Genomic DNA, 24,673 nt, shown 5'->3' with positions numbered 1-24,673 from the left:
TTCCGTCAAAATGCCTCCGCAAATCGAAATCAAACAGTAAACGCAGAGATGCCATATTTTCTAAAAAAATATCTGGAACTGCTCGAAAACCGAAAAAATCGAGCAGTTTTCCGGTTACTCGAATTTTCTGGTTTGAAAATAATCTGCGAAATCTGCACACTTTTTTAGGAAGTCTGTGAAAGTTTAAAGAGCTTCAAACAAAAATCTGCACCAAAACAATAAAAGTCATAAAAACTGCAAATATCTGCATCAAATTTATAATGATTTGCAAGACCGTTCAAAAATCTGGAATTTGCAGACAAATCTGCAAGTAGGGTTGCCTAGAGTGAATGAATTGAATCTGTCAGATAGGAGCAAATGAACACAAAAAGTTCATTCAGTTCCAATCCGGATTGAATAAGGTTTTGCAAGGTGACGTCACGAATGAACCGGAATGAACGGAATTCACCCATTTGACATCCACTCGTGGTTTGTTTACTATTTGTTAGACGAACGCGATATGCATAAATTGGAGTTAAACGTTTTAAAAGCGTATTATCCAGCAGTGTCGCCCTCCAAACTGCTCGGAATGGCAGTTTTAGTGCTTTTCTGACTGCCGTTAAGACCTTTAAGCAATATTCAGTTTCAACATGTTAACCCATGTTCCAAGTCCATGTAAACAAACCACTGATAGACGTTAAAGAAGTGAGGTTATGCTCGCCCGTGCAAAACCTTATAAACAAATTCGACATTACTTGCAAAGCCGGTGGCCCAGGGGGCTGATATGACGTCACATTTTCGTTGCTCACATGAAAAACGCAAAGCGATTTCACAACATGAATTTAACTAACCATTTTCAAGGTTTCACATATTTCGCATCAATTGCCTGTCTGGCATTGGCTATGTGATGCTAAAACCTTGGCTAAAATCAAACTAAAACTAACAAAATTTAACAATTTACACATCCGACTCGGTTGTCAGGGTATGAAATGGGGAAGGCAACTAGGAAGAAGCGCCCAACATAGCTCTAGCCATCCCAAGCCCCTTCCTAGCGCCTCCACGTGGCCATACCTGGAAATACTTCAATTTGTATAATTGAGTAGCCAAGCTAGGAGGTGCGGGGTCGTGCGGTTTTCAGTTCCTAACCTTACAAATGTAGTTTTAGGCAACCATTAAACCACACGACTTTACTTTCAAGTATTATATGATTTAAACTAATATTTTTGGCAAACTAATCTATTTTCAGAGAGCGAAATAAGGCGCTATATCCTTGGCCAATTGGGTATTTTAATTTCTCCAGAAAAGTGGATTTTTTCACATTATCTGATAGCCCGTCGTTTTCTGAATCTAACAGTTCTTTTTTTATTTCAACTAAGTCAATATTTAATGAAAAAATTAATAAAAATCAAAAATAGAATGATTTGCTGTTTGACAGATATCAACCAAGCTGATTGCTTGAAATGATGTCAGAAATTCTCTCCCTCTCTTCTATCTTTCTGATAGAGCTCTTCATTTTGACCGAGCTTTTGACAGCTCCCATATGAAACCTGTATCGTCCGATGACCATAGTTTATCTATTCACTGTGTTGTCTGAGGTGAGCTGAGAAGAAAAGTGGTTTATTTTTCAGCTATCGTCTTTTCCCAAATTTTTTTTTCAAATTGAAAAAATGGTATTTTTATTACTTTCACTCATCAAATTTGAAAAAGTCTTCACGTGACGATACAGTGACATCATATGTTACCATAATATTGTGCTTTGCAGCTGTACCTGGATTAATCCAGATTATTTTCTCTAATGCCAATGTATATGACAAAACAAAACAGCAACATTGCAGTTGTTACTCTTTCTCTTTCTCACTCACAGCATTCGCATTGTCGCACTTTTTGTGCCAGTCGCACTTTTAGACTGCGGTGTCCAGTAAGGTGCAAAATGCGGGATATGTAAAAATTTATATACCGCTAAAATACCCAATTGCAGCCTGGCTTCTGGTCTAAATACCATTAGTTCATCCCTGAGGGTCCGGAGTATCACTTAACCTTTATTAGCAAAGATACTCCCAACGATTGTAAATAAATCATTATCTATGTATAAGCGTTTGGTACGGGAGGTCCACGCTTTCTTCCTTCCCCTTGATTTCAAGGAGTTTAATGGAATTAGATATTTTTTCTGGTTCCACTTGATTCCTTGGAATTCTCTCTGCGGTACATGCTGCGTAGTTGGCCTGGCCGTTGACAAGAAAAATGATTAATTCAAGTAATCGTCATTTTCCAGGATGCCTTCAAGAATTGGCTGCGTTAGTGTGAGATTAGATTAGATTAGATTAGATTTACACATCCGACTCGGTTGTCAGCTTGAGCCCATCTATGAAGCTGTCAGCTTGTGCCCGCTCTATGTTGGCTACGTTTTTTTGTACAGGTTGGTATTGGAAGTGTCATTCCCGTGCGGTGGCCTGCCAATCCGGCAAAAAGGCCGGTTTTCCGACATATAAAGCCGGATTTGTACTTTTTGCCTGATTTGCTAAATTTTCTGATAAATTTATTAGCAATCCTGAGCAGTGGAACATTGAAGATAGCCAGTTTTGCAGTGACAATATTATGTTGCTTTTAGCGGTAATATACACTCTTAAGTGATTCTACCTAACTGAAACTGAAATACAAACTGAAATTTTGGGTAAAAATTTCAACCAATTTTGGCTTCTTGCTACCGATAGGTTTGAATTACTCTCTGCGACAAATAACGCACTGTTTTGCTCCACTACACCGCCCCCCCCCCCCCCCCCCACGACGCTTTTTTTTGAAAGGCCGGACTAACCGGCCGGTTTTTTAAATTTTCAGATTTGGCAACCCTATCTGCAAGTCTGGTTGTCTGGTATCCCTGAGTAAACGGTGAAAAAGCCACCCCATCGGCAGACAACCATGTTTTCGCCGCCAACATCTCGTGTGTGCGAAAATGAGATAGCATGTCAGCACTGCGTTTCACTCAACTGCCAGCAGTCTGATTTGGGCCCGCTGTCAAATTTTGAGCCGCGGACATGCTGTCGCTGACGTTTACTGCAGTTCGATATAGAGATGTCGATGGGTTGGAAAAAGCGGTCACTGTTGGACAAGGGGAGAGGGGGGGGGGGGAACGTGATTTCGGACCTCCAATCACAAAAATAAAAAACAATAGGCGAATAAACGCAAAACTAATGAATCCCATGCGACTCCTACATTTGGCTGTCCGAATTAGGAAAATGATGATCAGTTACAATTTTTCGCTGGACAGATATACAAATCAAAAAAAATCATTAATTTTTCTACAGCGGGTTAGAAATCTTATTTACTAGCTAACGTAGCAACTGGTGGTTGCAAATGAAATGTGTACTTAGGACAAGTAAATTGAGATCCGGATTTAGTTTAGGCGTTTATGGTTATGTTTACAGGTGCGGGACCGAAAAATTTGATTACAGACACAGGCTCAAAATCGTATTGAAAAAGGAGGAAACTTTCGTAAAATTTGATGAATATTTATCGGTATTGCAAAAGCAAATTCTCTCTGCGACGATTTCAAGCTATCAAAAAAGTGAGCACCGCGTTTTGTTACCAAAGAAAAGAACAATAATCTGCGAAAATCTGCACACTTATTTAGGAAGTCTGTGAAAGTTTAAAGAGCTTCGAACAAAAATCTGCACCAAAACAATAGAAGTCATGAAAACTGCAAATAACTGCAAATTTATAATGATCTGCAAGACCGTTCCAAAAATCTATAATTTGCAGACAAATCTGCAAGTCTGGTATCCCTGAGAGATACGCGGAAACAGCCATCTTGGGAGCCAATCGAGCACCGAGAATATTATACTCGGACGCAGGGTGTATAAAGCATTGCAATGCATTTTACATTGAACATTTATTGCGATTAGAGTGACTATATACAGAGTGGCGACAATGTCAAAATTGGAATGATAATTATCTGTCAGTGTCATTCCAATCGAGCAGACGACCTATCCAACGCGTATGCAGGAAAGAGAAAGAAAAACCTTGGAAAAACCGCATTGCATACATTTAGGGTGACTTGTCGCCACTCTGTATATAGTCACTCTAATTGCGATTATTATCTAAAATTTTTCTTTCGTAGGTTAAGTTGTGCGCCTAACAGTTGCGCGCAGCTCTGTTCTGGTTGCTCGCAGTCAAAGTATCTCTTTTACACTCACACGAAATCTCGTAAGAAACTGTCAACGCAAGAGTGATGAGAAAAGCAACAATATTTCTCTCTCGCTCATCAGCTGAATGCTGGGGTAGCTTGCCTCGTGTTTGTCCGTTCAAACATGGACCAATTTTTTACAAACGCAACCAGCATTTAAATTTTATCATTTTCGGTTAACGTAAGACATTGTAACTGTGTTGTTTGTAAGTCTGTACGTAATAGAACAAAACAAATGTTATCTAAGCAAAGAATAAGAGCATAAACATAGAAAACTTACACGTGCTTACACTGTCAATAATACATGATTTACCTTTGCGCACAACTATAGATCATTACACGGGAGCCCCTAACCACACTTTTTTGACAGCACTTGGTGGTTTGTTTACATGGTGTTAAAGTTTGAATTGAGTTTTCTATCTTTGTCCGGCAGATAATGATAAAAAATTATAGTTTTTATTTAAGAGAAAGCACCTTACATGCATTTTATAGCACCTGTTGCAGTAATCCTTCACGAAATTTCAAATCGAAACCGCTGGATGTGACAAAAAACATGTAAACAAACCACCAAGTGGTGTCATTTGACGGCAAAATGACGTCATCGCAAAATGATCTATATAAAGCTGAAAAACGAAATATTTTCTCGGGAAGCACAATACATTGAAAGATATATCGCTCTATTAAGCTTGCTGACGTTTGCCTCACGCACACATTGATGTGCGAATTGTTGTTGCTGTTGTTAGATTTTACATGTTTGTTTTTGTTTTCCCCCAGTTATATCCCGGCAAAAAATACGCTGCTTAAGCGTCGATGACACTGGGCGAGTTTTTATGTTGCTACTTGCTAGTAAGCGAGTTGTAGGTTCGCTAGCTATCCGACTGCAAACTCGCCCAGTGTCATCGACGCTTTTACTGTGAGTATTTCTAGATAGAATTAACAAAAGGGCGAATGTCGCAAATGTAAACAAAACGAGTGAGAGTTAATTTTTGCTGGGCCAGCATAGGAAAATCAACTCTCACTCGGTTTGTTTACGCTTGCGACATTCCCCCTTTTGTTAGTACTATCTTCATTAAAAAAACCGTTTGTTATTGCGGAGTTTCCACCTATTTAGAGTCCTACGCGAAAATTATTAGCGTGGTTATTTTCTGCGTTTACCACACATGTTTGCTATTTAGCTATAGATCATTACACGGGAGCTCCTAACCACACTTTTTTGACAGCACTTGATGGCTTGTTTACATGGTGTTAAAGTTTGAATTGAGTTTTCTATCTTTGTCCGGCAGATAATGATAAAAAATTATAATTTTTATTTAAGAGAAAGTACCTTACATGCATTTTAAAGCAACTGATGCAGTAATCCTTCACGAAATTTTAAATCGAAACTGCTGGATGTGACGAAAAACATGTAAACAAACCACCAAGTGGTGTCATTTGACGGCAAAATGACGTCATCGCAAAATGATCTTTTTCGTTATAGACCAAATCAAGGTGACGTCATCTGGCAGATACTGGCGCCCTTGTTTACAAACAGACCGCAGAGTCCAAAAAAGTTTCAGCCGTTTAAACGGCAAGTTTGTTATTTAAACCGAGTTTAAACAGCATTAGGACTAAATTTAAAAGCCATTATACCTGTAAAATGTTAAAACACACGCTACATTCGCTACAAACGGAAAGGAAAGTTTTCCAAAATGTAAACAAGGGCGCCAGTATCTGTCAATTGACGGTATGATGATTTGGTCTATAGACCAAATCAAGATGACGTCATCTGGCATATACTGGCGCCCTTGTTTACAAACAGACCGCAGAATCCAAAAAAGTTTCAACTGTTTAAACAGCAAGTTTGTTGTTTAAACCGAGTTTAAACAGCATTAGGACTAAATCTAAAAGCCATTATGCCTGTAAAATGTTAAAAAACACGCTACATTCGCTATAAACGGAAAGGAAAGTTTTCTAAAATATAAACAAGGGCGCCAGTATCTGTCAATTGACGGTATGATGATTTGGTCTATTGCCTCCCCACTGCACCTCTCCTTGCTTGACAAGCATGGTTTCAGTGTATTTAGTAAGTACAGGATAATTATTATTAAAATATTGTCAATTGCAAGGAAAATTGTACCATCCAAAGTGCGATATCGCTTATAAAAGTGCTATTTTGCATTAAATCGTTTCGGTCTCTTCGGCGCACTTATTGCTTGGAATATAACGAAAAAGTGCGCCGAAGATACCAAAACGATTTAATGCAAAATAGCACTTTTATGAGCGATATCGCACTTTGGATGGTACAATTTTCCTTGCAATCAGCAATATTGTCAATTGCAAGGAAAATTGTACCATCCAAAGTGCGATATCGCTCATAAAAGTGCTATTTTGCATTAAATCGTTTCGGTATCTTCGGCGCACTTTTTCGTTATCTTCCAAGCAATAAGTGCGCCGAAGATACCGAAACGATTTAACGCAAAATAGCACTTTTATGAGCGATATCGCACTTTGGATGGTACAATTTTCCTTGCAATTGACAATATGAATTTGCGTATAGGACTCGTAAAATTGCTGTAAGGTACAATAACATTTTGCGACTTACGTCCCTTTGAATAATTTCCCGAGATGTCTTTTTCTTCCATACCTTTTTTTAACCGCATTGCTATAGTGAAGTGCTGTGAAACGAAACCATTTTTTTAAAAAACAGCTGGCATTTAGCCGACTCAGTGACAACTGACAAGAGACACAGACAACACAAATAAAAAAAAGCAGTAACAGCTGGCATGGCAATTGCATTTTTTTAAATATTTAATATCAAATTGTAATTGTACACTGCAGCCATAATATGGCAAGGAATATACTAGCTAGCAGCTTACAAAACGCTTCGTTTAGCATAATATTTCAGGTATGTAACCCTCTTATATACCCATTAAAAGCTCCGTTAAATTAAATATTTTGTCGATAGATATTTTGCAGGTGCGTTACCTTTGCCATCAATGCTTTTATCGTCCGGAGTGTCGGACGGGATGTTCTTGGTATCACCAATGTACGTTTACTTCTTTTGGAAAGTACTCTTTTATTCTTATCCAAAGAGGCAATCTTTCGCGCAGCGTTGAGTTCTAAGCACAATAAGCATTGCAACTGGGCCCAACTTGTCAATCAACTATGGATTACGTATGATTCTCACTAAAATAATTTATTTTTTTGATAGATGGAAGTATTTCATTTTTAGAGTTCCGATTTGCTGTATTCTTTCGCTACCTTGTCTATATGTATGGCTCAAATGGCTTTCAGCAGTAGAAGATAATTTCTACGTCCAATATCGGTTTGGGTGTTACGCGATAGCCTTTTCCTGTATAATAGAGCTGGTTGCGGAAGTGCCAATTTTTGTCTCTCAAGTTTTCTGTTTTGTTAAGCTAAAAGTTGTTATGGACACCAGCCATATTTTCATCCGGTCATTTGTTTTTATCATTATTGTACTTCTAAACAAAAACATAACGATTTATGCTTTTGGAATTGCTCAAGTTATAAGCGCTGTTACTATTATAGTTGGGAACTACACGTTTTTTTATATGTATATTCCACGATTATTGCACTACCGAAGAGAGTTAAAAAAGAATGATGATAAGTACGAATTACGTAAAATCTATGGGAAACACTATGAAAATATGGATGATTTTCCATTTCACTCGATTCGAGACATGTTCCCAGGAGTTTTACCAAATTCGGTAATTTTGTTATTAGTTATTGATTCATTGTTATTCATTGATTAAATTTTATCCTTTTCAGAATCCCGCGTTCAACGCTGACCTCAAGACTCTAATATTTAGTTTTGCGAAACAGGGTATATTGAAGCAAATTTTAACTGAAGGAGAAAAATATGTGATGTCTGTAAGTCCTGTTTTGACATTTAGTGAGCAAGCTACTTACGATGTAGTAAATAATATGGGTAGCCTAGCTGCTCGCTTCATATTCCGTCCAATTGAGGATAGTAGCTATTTTTATTTCACCCAAACAATCGCCCGCGATATTGATCTTTGCGAGCAAAATCGCGACAAGGTGAATGAAGCCTGCTTGGTACTATCATATGTGTGTAAAACAGTCACTTCCATTGGTCTGCTAGGTCTTGTATTTGGACAAACTTATTCGGGAACAATTCTGCTGCTCTATGGAGGAGCGGATTTTGTCGAAGGTGGTTTGCCAGAAATTTTATTGCGATGGCATTCGTTAGCTATCGTTCTTTTGGCCTTGAACGGTATTACAGAGGGATATATGTTCGCAACAAATACTTCAAAAGAAATAGATACCTATAATTATTATATGGCTGTATTCTCTGTTGCTTTTCTAATGCTATCATACCAACTAACAAATTGGATTGGTCCAGTTGGTTTTATATTGGCCAATTGTTGCAACATGGGATTCCGTATCAGCTATAGTCTGTATTACATACGCACCAATTTTCAAAAGATCGGTTGCAATCCACTACTTAGTTTTTTTCCGGGCCCTATTTTTCTAGTTATATTAATCGTTTGCGGTTTCGTCTGTAAAATCTCTGAATCTTACTTCAACGGGCATTCAGTATTGTACCATATACTTGTTGGCGTATTGTGTGTTAATATTAGTTTACTTACATGGAGTTTCGAAAATAGACAATTATTGCGCACCGGAATAAATAAATATCGGGAACGAAAATTGAGTCTCTCTTGTGATTCGAATTGAAATAATTTTTCCCGTTATTGAAGTATGTGTTAGACAAATTAGTTTGTGGTTGATCGAAGATAATTGCAGATTTTGTGATTCTTATTTTCAGGTGTGATTTGGAATTCTTAGGATTATTTAGGGCTTATATTGTACATTTTACTGTAAATCCACGCTTAGCATAATCAATTAGAGAAAAATATACCAAAGAATGTGGTAGAATTGAAAGTATCCTAAAATTACACTGTGTGCTGAGTAAATAGTAAAGTGAAATTCACTCGAATGCAAGACCAAGCAGCGAAACCAGAACGGTCCAGTGCACCTGCCCTGGACTTTTTTATTCTTAAGGAAAAAGAGGGCGCAAGATTTTGGTGACTGGAGCGGAAGGCTAAAAAAATCTGATTTACGTATTGTATAAAAGATCCCAATCCCTCAACAAAAACTCTGGACGCGTCGTTAATCGAGTTGCACAGTTTTGACATAGATACTAGATTATCTAACTTTGTTTCGATTAAAATGGTAATTAAATTGTTTTTTCAAATCGACATAGATAAAGTTTCAATTCCGGCTTTTGTTCCGAAAATAAAGTTCCAAGAAGGTTTACCCTGTTTACTGCAGATGGTGTTGGTCTATGCAGATGCATAGCGTGAATAGTAACAAATATGACAACTCTTGATAATGTGTTACATTATAACCAACACACAGTCTTAAGGTTCAACATGCGTCATGAAGTAATTTGCGGTTTCCTCACCAACGAGAATGACATTTGCTGAGGATCGCTTATGTAGGAGTGAGAGGGGAGCAAAGAGTGGAGGAGTCCGGGAGTTTGGAATTTGATGTTGTTGATATTACTCCTACTGCAAACAGCCTCAGCGAGGGCCTCAGCTAATGTCAAAAAATCTTTATATGTGTGCGTGGTGGAATACTTCATTGATTTCTGTGATTTTATTTATTTATTTACTAGCTGACCCGACAAACTTCGTATTGTCACAAAATAACCTGTGTTGTACATAAATCATGAATCTCGTGTGATCTTTGTCACAATCTCTAGTTTTGCAAGTTTCTGAGGAGTTCAACCTTAGATGATTTATTTTGGCAGTTACGTAACTATGAAAGCATCCCAGGTAACCAATAAACATCACCAATGTAGGCCAATAAGCATTTAAGTCGCCTTAAATGCTACTTAAATGCGATTTTGGCAAAATATACAGCTACTTTACTGATAACCTTTTTATGCTGACAATGCTAATTTACAGCTAATTACCGACACGAAGAATTTGAATACAATTTTAGATGCCAATTTACAACACCTATGCAGTCAAAAAGCTAATATACAACAACGTGCAGTAAAAAACGCCAGATACGCTGATTTGCTGCTTATGTTAATGCTTATTAGTGGAATGGGTAGTTTAATATACAAATTTGCAATTTTTCCTCACAGTAAAGTAGAAAACAACTCCCCTGTCCCCTCATTGCATAGCCAGACAGCGGATACTAATATTCGCCATGATTGTACAACATTTCGCCGAATATCATTTTGCGAAAAACCTTAAGCGGAATGTACCATTTCACGGAAAACTTTTTTGTGGAAAGTACCATTTCGCGATCCTCTCCTTACTCGCTGTTGCTCGTTCCAGGAAACCCAGGTAGACCTAGGAAAACAAATAAACCTAGACAGTAGTGATTTCTGCGGGGAGTTGCCTCCCCCAGTGGGCGGCGCTTCCGACGGCGGGTCACCTGCAAAACTCGCGGCCGTCTCATCCTGAATGATCTAGTGTTACTATAGATAGCTTTTGTGGTCTTGTTATTGACTAATGTTTAATGGAAGAGTCTCGAATTTCTCGAGTTCAATTAGTTTTTGAGTTTCGCAAAAAATTCTGTTTTATTTGTATGAGAGTCCATATCGCCCTACCACAGGGTAAGAGGTCTCTAACTATCATTAAATAAATTCAAGACTCCAAAATCTCCCACATGCCAAATTTGGTTCCATTTTCTTGATTAGTTCTCGAATTATGAGGAAATTTGTATTTCATTTGTGTAGAAGCCCCCCCTCTTAAAAGGGAGATGGGTCATAACTCGCTTTCTAAAGAGGAGAGGGGTCTCAATTCACCATAGAAAAATATCTTGCCTCCAAAATCACTTACATGTCCAATTTGGTTCCATTTGCTTGATTAGTTCTCGAGTTATGAGGAAATTTGTTTTTCATTTGTATAGGAGCCACCCCTCCTAAAGTGTGGAGGGGTCCTAATTCACCATAGAAAATATTCTTGCCTACAAAAACACCCACATGCTAAATTTGGTTCCATTTGCTTGATTAGTTCTAGAGTTATGAGGAAATTTGTATTTCATTTGTATGGAAGCCCCCTCCACTCCTAAAAAGGTAAGGGGTCCTAATTCATCATAGAAAAAATGGTTGCCTCCAAAAACCTCTACATGCCAAATTTGGTTCCATTTGCTTGATTAGTTCTCGAGTTATGAGGAAATTTGTATTTCATTTGTGTAGAAGTCCCCCCTCTTAAAGTGGGGAGGTGTCCTAATTCACCATAGAAAATGTTTTTGCCTCCAAAAACCTCCACATGCCAAATTTGGTTCTATTTGCTTGATTAGTTCTCGAGTTATCACGAAATTTGTATTTCATTTGTATGGAAGCCCCCCCTCTTAAAGGGGAGAGGAGTCATAATTTCCCATCTAAAAAGGAGAGGGGTCCCAATTTACCATAGAATAAATTCTTGTCACTAAAAACACCCACATGCCAAATTTTGTTCTGTTTGCTTGATTAGTTCTCGAGTTATGCAGAAATATGTGTTTCATTTGTATGGGAGCCCCCCCCCTCTTGGTGGGGGGAGGGATCTCTAACCGTCACTTAAACCTTCCCTGGCCCCAAAAACCCCTACATGCAAATTTTCACGCCGATCGGTTCAGTAGTTTTCGATTCTATAAGGAACATACGGACAGACAGACTGACAGACAGAAATCCTTTTTTATAGGTATAGATTTATTTATTTATTTGTTAGTCGGCAAACAAAGTGGACCACATATATACATAATACATTACAATAATAAAATTACAATTATAAACTAGCAATTTGGCAACAGAAATTAAACTAACTAAATCTGGAAAATAAATATTTCTTGAACGCTCTTTTGTTCATGGTAACATCAATATTTTCACAGTATAAGTTGTAGCATGACATCAATCTATTTAAAGGACTAGTTTTTGCATAATTTGTTCTATGATTATGAATATAAAATAAATTCCTATTTCTAAGCGAACGGGTAGGAGCATAAAAGTTCAAATTGCATAGTATATCTGCGTCATTTACTCTTTGGGCAATGACGTCGTTTATAGAAGCTATCATTGCAAACTCCCGTTTTTTTAAGCACATCTAACCTAATTAATGAACATCGTGCTTCGTAAGAGGGTAACGGTAAAGACGCCCAACCAAGTTTTCGTAGTGCAAACAATAAAAACTGCTTTTGAACCGATTCGATACGATTTACATGTATATCCTGATAAGGAGCCCAAATTATGCTACAATATTCTAGATGAGGCCTAACATATGCTTCGTATAATGTTTTGATTGTATAAGGATCATAAAATTGTAAACTAAACCTCTTGATAAATGCTACCATATTACTTGCTTTATATATAGGTAATGTTATAATGAATTGCAAAAGTTAATTTAGGGTCAAGTATAACGCCTAAGTCTCTAACTTGATTGTGTCTTGTCACTACTTTATGATCTATAGCTATTTTCTCTTGTCTAGTAACACGCTTTCTCGTGGATGATACAGTGGACCCCCCTTCGTTTGAACGATTCCTCATGCAAACTAACGGGGTTAGTTTTTAATTTGAACAACTGGTAACCCTAAATATGCTGGAACTTGTGTGAACTGGCTGCCCTGCTCTTTGTTATTGTTTTGGTGGTTTGATACAGTAGGCAGTTGCAAGCAACGAATATTCATTCTCCGATCGGCTTTCTACCATAATCGTTGGGAAAACGCAATGTGAAACAGATTAAACACGCTAGATCAGCACAAACAAATCGTGTTTATGAGCATTGTCTGCATAAGCAAATGATGTCATATTGAGTATGACGTTTGAACCATTTTTAATTTGCACGTCGTGCAAACAGTATAATCAATATATATATATAGAATGCCAGTGTCGCTGGTGTTTCATGGATATTTTGGTGGCAAACACAAGCCCAGGGCAGACAACCATGTTCTCGCCGCCAACATCTCGTGTGTGCGAAAATGAGATAGCAATTCAGCACTGCGTTTCACTCAACTGCTAGCAGTCTGATTTGGGCCCGCTGTCAAATTTTGAGCCCCGGACATGCTGTCGCTGACGTTTACTGCAGCTCGATATAGAGATGTCGATGGGGTGGGCAAACATGTTGCTGGTTCGTGTCTGGGATACGGGAACTACATTGTCAAATTGCCCAATAGAAAATTTTCCTGCCGACGAAATACCCCAAAACGACCAAATCGAGTGATTTATCCTACGTGATTTATGGTAAAGCAGAAGGATTTTTTATTGAGTTGCCTTTTTAGTTTCCCAGTAAACCATTTGGTTTGTATATCTCGATTGCAACTGAGATATACGAAATCATATCTGAACGAAAAAGTTATATTTCACGCCATATAAGAACATATATGTACCAAAGTGGAGGCGATATACGTGCGAAAGCTTTGACAATTATTTGTAATTCTTTTTTGCGTAGTTTTTATAACACGCAACTAAATACTCCTGAATATATGATTAAGATATAATCAAATATTGCAACTGTCTATCCTGCTTTATAATTCACAGTCATGAATTGTATATGAAGGCACGCACGACTGCAAAACAACTTGTTGTTCACTTCGATTTGACATACTCTAATTATTATACAATTCCAATGTGAAATTGACATGAAAACGATTTATTATGAACTTTCTATTACGATTTTGTGTTATCTGGGTTGACAATCAGATTCCAGTTTTGAATCGATCCTCATCCTCATCCAGTCGATTCCTCATTGAAATAGTTCAAGATTCGATGCTTTACATGTTTCTAAAAACAGTTTCATATCGTCTGCGTAAATTAAAACATTAAGACGATTTAAAATATATTCTACATCGTTAACAAACAACGGTGTGGTACACCGGATGTAACATTCACTACTGATAATAAGCATCCTTCAAATTTTGACAAAAGTATGATTGAACCCATTTTAATAGTTTATGATTGAAGCCCATCTTAGATAATTTAAAAAGTAAAAGAGGGGTATCAACTCTATCAAATGCCTTACTAAAGTCGGTACAGGGATAACTCGATATAAGACAATTTATAATTTCTAAAAGTTGTCTTATATCGAAACATGGTTTTTTCAGAAAAACTACAAGGTATACAGCCCTAAGGGTTGTACGAAAGGGTGACGTAGGACTATATCAGATTGATCAGGCTAAGCAATGGGGGAGTTGTTTTCTACTTTACTTTGAGGAAAATTTGTATATTAAAACACCCATGAACTCCTCAGAAACTTACAAAACTCGAGATTGTGATAAAGGTCATCCGAGATTCACGATTTATGTACAACACAGTTTAAATTGTGGCAATATGACGTTTGTCGGGGTTTTCAAGGACATTTTAAATTCCTTGACAATACCAGGTTTTTCCAGGCTCAATATGTTGGGTTCAAGATGTTCAAGAATATTTTGTATTGTGTTCTTTACGTCAGAACAGAATACAATGATAAATCGCCTCGATTCTGCATTCCGACCGGGCTCGTTCCGATCAGAAAAGTCCCGATCGACGTGTGTTATAGCAAACGATGTATTTCGATCGAAGCGCGATTTCTGGTCGGATCTGGCTCGTTAACATATCTTTGTTTGGAGCATAAAAACTGCTTTTGAAATCCCAGAAATCAATGACAACAAACGCAACAAACCGATATATTGAACTCCGGGAATCAGATTACAAATGAGCGCAAGGTAATCGACAAGTGGAGGCAGTTCTTCGATAAACACGGATTATCTACGAATGGCCGAAACATAAAACGCCGAAATAACAAGTGGCATAATATGTCTAATGGCCGAATCACAAAAGACCGGAACACGATTATTATATTCGGCCGAAAATATTGCACGGACTTCAACCTGCACAAATGTTACGTATATGCTGTCCTTACTCGCTGCTGCTGGTTGGGAGTCAACTAAGCGATGACCCGTATACTATTCAGCAGGGTAACTAACGTATTTTGGACCCCATCAGCAGCTGTACATAATTTGGACACTTCCAGCAAAATCAAATGGAAGTGTCCAAATTATGTATAGCTGCTGATGGGGTCCAAAATAGGTTGGTTGCCCTATACCTAGGACAATGTATGCACCTAAAGATTCCCTGCAGGGCCTGGCGCTTGCGACCAATGATAATAAAGCACAGGTTAGGCAGATGATGGTTTAGTATTAGAAAAAATATTAAAAAAGTACAAGGGTCCATGCCTAGTGGCACGGGCGCAGGCTTGAAGTAGGACTACGAATGTAGTGCAATTCGTCTCCCAATGCTAAAGCCGGTGATATTTGTATGAATTTCATAGATAGATACTCAAGTTGCGCATTAAAGAATTGTGTTCTTAGTTCTTACATGTGATACATGTTGGTGCAGATTTGGGGAATTATTTCGAACAGTTTCGGGTAGATGCAGATTATTTTTTGCAAAAATTTGGCATCCCTGGTTCCGCTAGGCAGCTTTAAACACATGTGTATGTGATACGATTTGTTTCGTTCGACTACATCATGGACACGCTGCTGTTTTGTTAAGGAAGGTTGGGAACACGATTACGATTCTGCCTGGACTGGCACTGGACCGCTGGCATCTGTATTTTGTTTCGTGATGCCGTAATTTACAGCAATTTGCCATTACGCTACGAAGGTCGTCTGTGGTGTGCTGGAAATGGCAAGGTCGCAGAAGTTTTACTATTTTCGCAGCTAAATAATAAACAAGTAAAGTAAAGAATGAAAGTTTCAATTTAATCATTCGTAAGCAAAATACTGCACCAGTCTGGCAGCTTTGTTTTAAATACATCGATGTTTTGAATCCAACACGGTCGGCGTAATTTCCACTCCACACCAAACAATAATCGGCTGCTGCCGAGTTTTACCACCTTTGCCGCGTCCGGACAGGGAGATAAAATCGTAACTCTCATTATTATTTGTAACCCAAACAACGCGAAAATGATGCCGTTCGCAAAAACAATTCAACTGCTTCATATAATTATTCAGTAGTTCTTAAAAGAACTGATTGTTTTCTACCAGCTGTTAATAATGCAAATCGAAGAAATTTACTGCTTGGCAGCAGCTTTTTTCGAACAGCATTCTCCGTTAGAACTTCTTTTGGCTTTGGAGTTTTCGATGCCTTTGCTATGGTCTTCATTGACTTAGTAATCTTGCTTCTCGCTAGCAAGTTTGGTAGGCGAACGAACCGGAAGCGCCAGTTCTTTGTTTGGACCAGCTTTCTCTTGTTGAAAACTAACTTCAAAGCCTTTTTCACGAATGTGTCCAACCTTGAAACGTCACAATTGTAGCTGGCGGCGATATACTTCTAGACGGCTTGCAACGAGGATCCGTTGACTCTTCGCTTTATTGGCGTCTCGCTTAGTGAATTTGGATGTCTTCGTTGCCTTATTCCGGGGAAGAACAGCTGAAGCTCAACGATTTTCGAGCGAATTCTATAGAGCGTAAATTAAATACAATCAAACTTTGAACCCTTTGATTCAAAGGGAATTTAATCCATAGCTCTTCTCCTATATATTTCTGTCATCCGTGTTAGGGAAGTATTGGCGTGGGAAGGCAAAAATTTTTAGCAAAAATAAAATTAAAGCAACGTCATGAGTTGGAAGACCGCATGGTGAGTCACCACGTATTTAACGTTTTATAGATCAATTCAGAAGAAATTCTTCATGATTTAAAGAATCAGCGACATTTGGAAATTTAATTAAAGAAATTTAGTATACAGAAAATTTTCATCTCTTCATTAACAAATTCGTTCGTCCTAAAAAGGACGGGTTGTGGTAATTTATGAGGTTGAAAATCCGGCCAGCAGAATGGCTTGAATGTTTGAAACAACACCTCTTAGGGCAATGGTGACAATGGTTACCGGACAGAGCATTTTCCATTAATTCAAGCTCTTCCGCTCCCGTAACCAAATATTCTAATATAGCAGATAATAGATCGATACTCCGGTACCAACGCGTTCTGCTCACTCTACACCAAACAATGATCGGCTGCTGCTGCTGCTGCCGCTGCGCTGCGTTTTACCAGTTTGCCGAGTCCAGTGAGGGAGATATAATCGCAACTCTCTGCTGTCTGCTCTGTACCGTACCGATGTCAATGCGAAAATGATGCCGTTCGCCGGCTTACTTCTGATTATATACCAGAGCAAACGGCACCAAGTTGTAACAAAGGCGGATCAACGTAGGGCAGAGAATCATAGACACGAAAGAAAGGCGGTGCAACGTACAACGAAACCGTACATTGTTTGAACAAAATCGGTGTCCGGTGCTTCCTTAATGAAGAGCTACCAGTTTCTGCACAGCAACCTAATATGAAGCATCGACATCGTCTTCATGCCACCGAAAATCAGTGGAAAGGCCGCAAAGCGCGCTAGGAAAAAGAAGACAGAAATATTCTTCGGAAGGTTTGTTTTGATACAGTTTAAACATGTAATTTCTGACGGGCTCGTACTTCGAACGCTCATACTAAACTGCCAACATCACTTTAAAATGTGAGAAAAATCAATTTAAATGCTTCGTATACTTTTATTCAGTAGTTCTTAAAAGAACTGATTGTTTTCTACCAGATATTAGTAATGCAAATCAACGAAATTTACATCTAGGCAGCAGTTTTTTTCGGGCACCTTCTCCGCTGGAACGACTTCCTTTGACTCTGGGGCTTTCGGTGCCTTTGCTACGGTTTTCGTTGGCTTAGTAGATTTTTGTTCGGGGGTACCATCGCATATTTACTAGTACAGCTTTAATCGAAGCCGCCTTTGCAGCAGTTAGCAAAGATAAATTGTTTTCGTCCGTTTTATCAACCTTGAACGAATCGGAATCGCCTGTTCTTTTTTTTGGACCAGCTTTTCGACAGCTAATTTCAAAACCTTTTTCACGAATGTGTCCAACCTTGCAACGTCACAATTGTGGCTAGCGGCGATTTACTTCTAACGGCTTGCAGCGAGGATCCATTGATTTTACTGGGTATTGATAGCAGCAAAAACCATATCGTTCGCTGGCGGACGAGTAGTGATGTCCGTTAATCGTTCGATTAATTCAACTAATCGAATAACTATAAAAATATTCGAATAATTTTTAATCGAATACTGCCAGCACGAGTAGTTGAATTAATCGAATAGTTCAAAGGAAATATTGCGGTTATTTACATAAATTTTCGTTGTGTTGCGGCGGTAGTCCGCATCGTCAATCACCGCAACGAGAACAAGGAAAGGTGGCCAAATATTTTTTGGTTTATATGTGCAATTGTTACTGATGCTTTAGCAACTAAAACTACCATAAAAAACTTCTTTTAGCCTCTTACATTCAAAAATCTGTTTTATATAAATCATAAGTACAAAAATTGGTGTAAATAGTAACAAAATTTAAGAAGTACGGAATGGTGATGCAAATAATCTAAACAATAGAAATTGATCTATTTGTATGGCACCTCTGGAAAAAAGCACATCCTTCAATATTTGGCGAGCTCAGCATTGGGCAATAATGTATCGATATAACTGGTATCGACATTTGTGGACGAAATCTCGATAGATTTTTTCGAAATATAGTTAATTTCGGTATGCATATAAATAAATACAACAGCTCTGTAAATGTTAACACGTTATACGGAGTGTTATAAAATAAATGTAAAATGCTGATCATCACGTGATGCGAGCAATTTTGCTGATTATGCTTTCAACTGAGTATACGTATCGATATGTGAAAAATATCGATATTCAATTAACGAAAATTCGTCAGCTTCGCTCAATACTGAATTATTTTGACAGCTTGCTATGAACTTTCCGAGAATGAAAAGATTTCTTGCCAAGCACAATAATATGAATGCGAATAATCCCCGAATAATGCCCGCTAATCGTTCATAATCGTTCGATTAATCGAATAAATGAAAAAAAAATATTCGAATATTTCTAATCGAATATAACTAGTACGAATAGTTGAATTAATCGATTAGTGCAGACAACACTCGCCGATTAATCGGTAATCGAATAATTGAAAATTTTGGACATCACTACGGACGAGTCGGTGGCTTCTTCGGTTTGTTGGCGTCTTGCTTGGTGAATTTGAATGTCTTCGATGCCTTATTCCGAGCAAGCAGCAACCGCTGAAGCTCAACAATTTTCGAGCGGATTCTATAGAGCGTAAATTAAATACAATCAAAGGTCAGCTTAACCCATAGCTCATTTCGTATATATTTCTGTCATCTGTGCTAGGGAAGCATTGGCGTGGGAAGGCAAAAACATAAAAATAATGAAATAATGAATATCCGTCTAAAATTTTCTCAATTATTAAACGTTTGTTTGGAAAACATGGAATCTATTGTATTGTTATGGATTTTTTGAAAAATTTCCAATCGATTGATACCAATATCTCTAGAATCTGTTGACGGATGACTGAGTTATAAGCGTGCAAACCATAACCACTTTTCGTTACATGTTCCCTTTTCGTTTTTCTAAAGTGCACCCCAATATAGAAATCAAAGAAGTAGTCCTACTTCAAAATAGCACGTGTTTCGTATATATACAGGAAGAACAATCAAAGCGATCGGGGATTTCGTTACAACGTTTGTTTTGGTAACCACCATTTGCAGAATTTAAATATCAAATTCACTAAAAGTTCCACTGGCTGCTAAAAATGCGATCTACATCTGTCTAGACACGAAGCACTCTGGGCGGATTGGAAGGTTCCGCTAGTTAAACCGGAATTATTTTTTGGAAGTATTCGCTCGTTGTCCCGGACGAAATCGTTTGTCATGATGGTTCAGCGAATCGGTAGCGTCTATTTATTTACCAGACCAGGTAAAGGTTTATTTACCAGACCAGCTAGAAATGAAGGATTTTTTGGCAAGTTCCAAGACATCTATCACGTCGTGTGCTTTTGGTGTTGAGTGCAATCCGATGAAGGATCCCGATTCACAGTTCTGTGTGATGGGAAGGGAAATTTTTCAATCATCAACCAGTAAAGTATGTATACAGATTCGAGATTCCTGATAACTGTTGTTCGGGAACTAGTATTAAAGTTAAAATTAAAGACTACAAAATCGGAGATTTCTGACTTCTTTATGGTAGCTGTTCGAGAGACTATCGGTTATCGTTCCAATCGCAATCATACAAAAAAGATCTTTGACTGCGAATAACTCGAATACTTCTATTTAGTTAGGAAACATAACGAAGCTTTCGACGTTGTGACCTGGCGCTTGTTACCATCAGAACTGGTTACTATGTTTTCGTTACCAATATATTCATGTCCCCTTTTCCTCCTAACCTGTCGATCTATTATCGTTGGCTTGCGACGGCGGGTCACCGGCAAACACTTGCGAAGGTCTCGTCCTGAATCATCTACGGTACATCTGCTACTGAGTCGGTAAACAGGTCTCGCAACGGCAAACTGGAAGTGGTGGCTTAGTTCGTGTATTCTAGCAGAATATCGGGCCTACTTTGCCATTCGAAATACGTCACCGCATGCAGCTTACAGCTACAGGCACTGTATGGAGATTAGCAGCACACATTTGTCGAAAGTCGGTAGACTATGGTAGGTCAGATATGTCGTAAAGATACTGAGCAAGAACGCGTCGCAACCGGTTCTGATGGTTGAGCGTGCGAGATGGCTCGACCATCAGATGGCCAGCTACATGCGACACCTTGGAAATGGGCCAGTGACTCAAGTTCGAGTTGAATGGAGACAATTGCCTGAAATAGCATGAGCCACCCCGGTACAAAGCTGACGACGACGACGATACATCGATATGATGACACAGCTCACAAAAACATAAGCACCGTCTGGCTTTTTGTGGAACAGACGTTACTGGTTCATGTCATGGCTGCCCATTGTTGTGATGGTAGCAGCCAATACTGCCTATGGAAGCATATCTGTCTGTTACATTTTGTCATATAGCATAAAGTTACCATTCCTTGTAAAATGTTTTCAAGATGTATACATGTAAATTTTTCCACATTTTTTCCAAGAGGGACAAATGATAAAAAAACTAAATAAGACCATTAAAAATATTTAAAAAAGTTTTTGTCCTTCCTGTGTTGGCCAACTGAAGGGGATGGGGGTTTCCCCATCCCCTTCAGTTGGCCAACACAGGAAGGAAGGGTGAAGGGTGAAGGGGGGCGGTTTCCCCAAAAAAAAAAAACAGGTTTTTTTAATCGAACAAACAAAACTGCAATTTTAGCATTTTTACTTAATCTTTAAACGTGAAAACTGAATCTATTCTTTCTTTTTATATATCCATAATTTTAGAAAAAACAGTTTTTCAACTTTAAATGCGGTTTTCTTTTCTTTCGTTTTTTGTAACAAGAGACAGATATACTTCCTGTGCTGTACTCTTTAACGAATTTCTAATTTGCTTTATAAATACCTAGTAAAAACTTTTAACGACAGCAGCGTTTCAAGCGCATTGCGGATATACCCAACTATTTTATCACAGCGCTGTTGTTTGAGTCTCGAATTGAGTGTAAATTTAAATTGTTATTTTTGCCTGCTAGTCTACACCAAATTTTAAATTAGGTATATGTACCGTGCAAGCACCATATTCAATACAGTGCCTTATTCTGTAAATATTTTGTTAATATTTTAGAAAAATTGGCAACTGTCCAGAATTAGGCACTGGCTAGAATATGGTGCTGGCACGGTATATACCTAATTTCAAACGATCTATTCAAATGTTAATCTGTACGTTTATTTACATTTTATTTGCTTCCAATAAAAAGTTACAATATTTACTAGAAGGAAATGAATAATGAAAATAAATGTTTTTTTTGAATCTGAGTATATTATTCAAAACAAAATCGCAAAACTGTGATAATTTAGTTGTTATTTCCAAGAAAGACTTTCTCCTATTTCTATTACGCAGATAGTGTTTTTATCATCATACCATTTTCCATTTCTTTTCATATTTGATAAGTGTAGTATATATTTTTTCAACACTCAATGATTTTCAATAGCTCTTGTATCATCAGCTTTGCCATTAAAGCATTTGGTTTCATAAACAAACTGAAAGTAATTTACGCTAGTTTTTCTATTTTGACTGGGTTTTTGCAAGATATTTCGTATTTAGTATGTATCAACAATGTACTATGCAGACCTGAACCTTACATGTGAACCTTTTTACCTTTCGTGAAATGCGCAAAATGATTTAACAGGGGTTTGAGTGGCCACAAATAACGAGAAATCTATTCCTTAAACACTTCTTTCATATTAGCTTTGAAGAATAAAAATGAAAATATATTCTACAATATCAACAAACCGAATAGATGAAAAAGGGCTAGACGAAAACTTTTTTTCTCATTAAAAGACATACCGAAACAGCTTTTATCAGAGGGTTGAGAAGGGTAACTATTAGAATGAAAGCGCTAAACGTTTTAGTAGTACATGTTTGCTGTACTGCTACTGCTGCTACTGTATGGGTTACCTTTACTGGAACTGTAGGGATTTTGAACTGTCGATGATGGTGAAGTAACGGCCGATGTAGACGTGGACGGCAAATAGACACTACTGGCAACTGAACTGGTAGAAGTAATTACCGATGGATGGTTAATCTGATTTTGCTGCTGGCACCATTCAACGAAATCGTCAATTAGTACAGGCCAGGCTCCTTCTGCATCATAATTCGACATGCTGTCATCGATATATGTTGCGAAATCTAACAGCAGATTCCATGTGTCCTTTGGAATTGACCGTTTGTGATTCTCCTTTGAGTGAAAAATATAAGAAAATTAAAATTTTTTAAGAATAATACTTCTTAATTAAACTTACTACTAAAAATTTGCACCAAAGTTCCAGAAACTTAAATCTATCCTTAAGAACTATGTTCCAGTATGCGATGGCCATCTCTAAGTCTAATCCCTTCTGACCAGGATCCTTGGCATAGTTGAAGGTGAATTGATAGAAGTCCTTAAATTTCATCGGGTCCTTTAATTCCACCTCTAGTAGAGGTAATTTAGCCTTGAGCTTATCTATGCTGTCTACTCCTAGGTCACTGAATCCGTTGACAAATTCGTCCTTGGTGAATTCACATTGAATTTCTGCTTTAAATCGCCATGCGATAATCAGCACTAACTTTGATTCCGGACTGAGATAGAGGTCATCTAAAAATTTGACTACACCGTCGGAATTTATCTTGTTCGGGTCGGCGGAATCACGATATCTGCTAAAAAGCTGTTCGATCTTTTTGCGATCTAACTCACGGTAATAAATATCTGGATTCTGAAAATAATTGTCACAAGACAGATCCAGTTTCCAGTCATTATTTTGCAAACAGTAAATTGCGGTCTGCTCTCCGGTCTGTGTGAGTGATATAAATTTTTTTACTTTATCCTTTTGATTTAGCTTTAGTTTATGCTGAAATCGGCAGTAGAACGTAAAATTATTTCCTCATCTAGTAAAACAACTACATTCTGTAGCTTACCTACATAGTTCCAATATACAAAACAAATTTCAAACTATTGGAAATATGCAGGTACCAATGCTACTATTTACATCATTCGATATCTTTAACTAATTAAAGAGATGGACATGTCCTTAATTTGAATTGTTTATGTAAGCTTACCATGTTTTATGCCAAGGAGAGCTTGCTTAATTCAGTAATTTTCAAAATCCTTTCAAAACAATTTTTAGAAATTCCCCATCTATCAAAAATATGACACCGCTAAATTCTCCCTGTGCTAAATAGAACAATATTTTTAGATAGAAAAACAACTAAACCAAAATATACGTGATTTTCACTCAAATCGACTTTCTTGCTAGAAGAGGGGTTACCAACAGTAGCAATTACAATTAAGTACATTGCGAAAAATTACTGTCTAATTTATTGTGGTTTTGCAGCTGCACCTGGATTAATTTTATATACAGCTTTTTACGCGCTATAATCACAGAGAACAGACTACCAGGTAATTGACAAAAAGTGTGTAAAAGGTTTTTATGTAATCTACGAGTAATCTTTCAATTGAGCACCCCTCGAGCAGTAAGTGGCAAACTAAATCTTGATGTCGCTGCCTTCGCTGCTATGTAACTCCAGCACAAAGAAATATTGATAAAGGTACATGGATATTTTTTGATGCGTTTGGTAAACTATTTCTGGCGGGCGCTACCGACAGATTTTACACACAAAAAATCGATTACTTCCTTCGAGCCTGTTAATCTGTTCTCTGTGCTATAATGATGGTCGCTATATTGCGGCGGTTATGAAAAATCCACATGCAGCGGCGGTGATAACGCGCTCAGGAGATAACCGCGAGATAAACGAAATATTAAAATTTAGGTTTTATGGTTTGAAGTTCTACAAAATAACAGTTTTGATGAAAAACAATTCTAGATAGAATTAACAAAAGGGCGAATGTCGCAAATGTAAACAAAACGGGTGAGAGTTATTTTTTGCTGGACCAGCATAGGAAAATCAACGCTCACTCGGTTTGTTTACGCTTGCGACATTCGCCCTTTTGTTAATTCTATCTTCAATTGATTTAGTAAATTCATGTATTCATGTATTTATTAAATTGCAGAAATCTGCTTTGCGGTGATCTTTTGATGGTTTGGTTCAACAGTCAAGATAACCGCGATG

General features: G+C 37.8%; 2 protein-coding genes across 2 annotated transcripts; one reads left to right on the top strand and one right to left on the bottom strand.

Annotated features, from left to right (window-relative positions):
• Nucleotides 1-6,866: 6,866 nt before the first annotated feature.
• Nucleotides 6,867-9,375, top strand: LOC128742188 (protein RFT1 homolog). Its single transcript, XM_053838455.1, has 4 exons — nt 6,867-7,043; nt 7,104-7,312; nt 7,371-7,866; nt 7,928-9,375. Exons 1-4 carry the CDS (start codon nt 6,984-6,986, stop codon nt 8,855-8,857), a joined length of 1,695 nt encoding a protein of 564 aa, XP_053694430.1. The 5' UTR covers nt 6,867-6,983; the 3' UTR covers nt 8,858-9,375.
• A 12,011-nt stretch (nt 9,376-21,386) lies between these two features.
• On the bottom strand, nt 21,387-23,775 carry LOC128742274 (DCN1-like protein). The gene is made up of 3 exons (XM_053838581.1): nt 23,663-23,775; nt 22,870-23,454; nt 21,387-22,805 (listed from the first exon to the last, which is right to left on the bottom strand). Exons 1-3 carry the CDS (start codon nt 23,663-23,665, stop codon nt 22,476-22,478), a joined length of 918 nt encoding a protein of 305 aa, XP_053694556.1. The 5' UTR covers nt 23,666-23,775; the 3' UTR covers nt 21,387-22,475.
• Between the last annotated feature and the right edge of the window lie 898 nt (nt 23,776-24,673).

Source organism: Sabethes cyaneus, chromosome 3 (genome assembly GCF_943734655.1).
Source record: "Sabethes cyaneus chromosome 3, idSabCyanKW18_F2, whole genome shotgun sequence".
NCBI lineage: Eukaryota > Metazoa > Arthropoda > Insecta > Diptera > Culicidae > Sabethes > Sabethes cyaneus.
Note: the sequence above shows the minus strand (reverse complement) of the source record. Positions and strands in the feature narration are given on the sequence as shown.

Coding starts and splice junctions, on each gene's coding strand:
- LOC128742188 (XM_053838455.1), top strand. CDS start 6,984: ATGGCAAGGAATATACTAGCTAGCAGCTTACAAAACGCTTCGTTTAGC. Junction 7,044..7,103: donor CGTTTAGCATAATATTTCAG/GTATGTAACCCT, acceptor TTTTGTCGATAG/ATATTTTGCAGGTGCGTTAC. Junction 7,867..7,927: donor CAGGAGTTTTACCAAATTCG/GTAATTTTGTTA, acceptor TATCCTTTTCAG/AATCCCGCGTTCAACGCTGA.
- LOC128742274 (XM_053838581.1), bottom strand. Junction 22,806..22,869: donor TTTGGTGCAAATTTTTAGTA/GTAAGTTTAATT, acceptor TTTCACTCAAAG/GAGAATCACAAACGGTCAAT.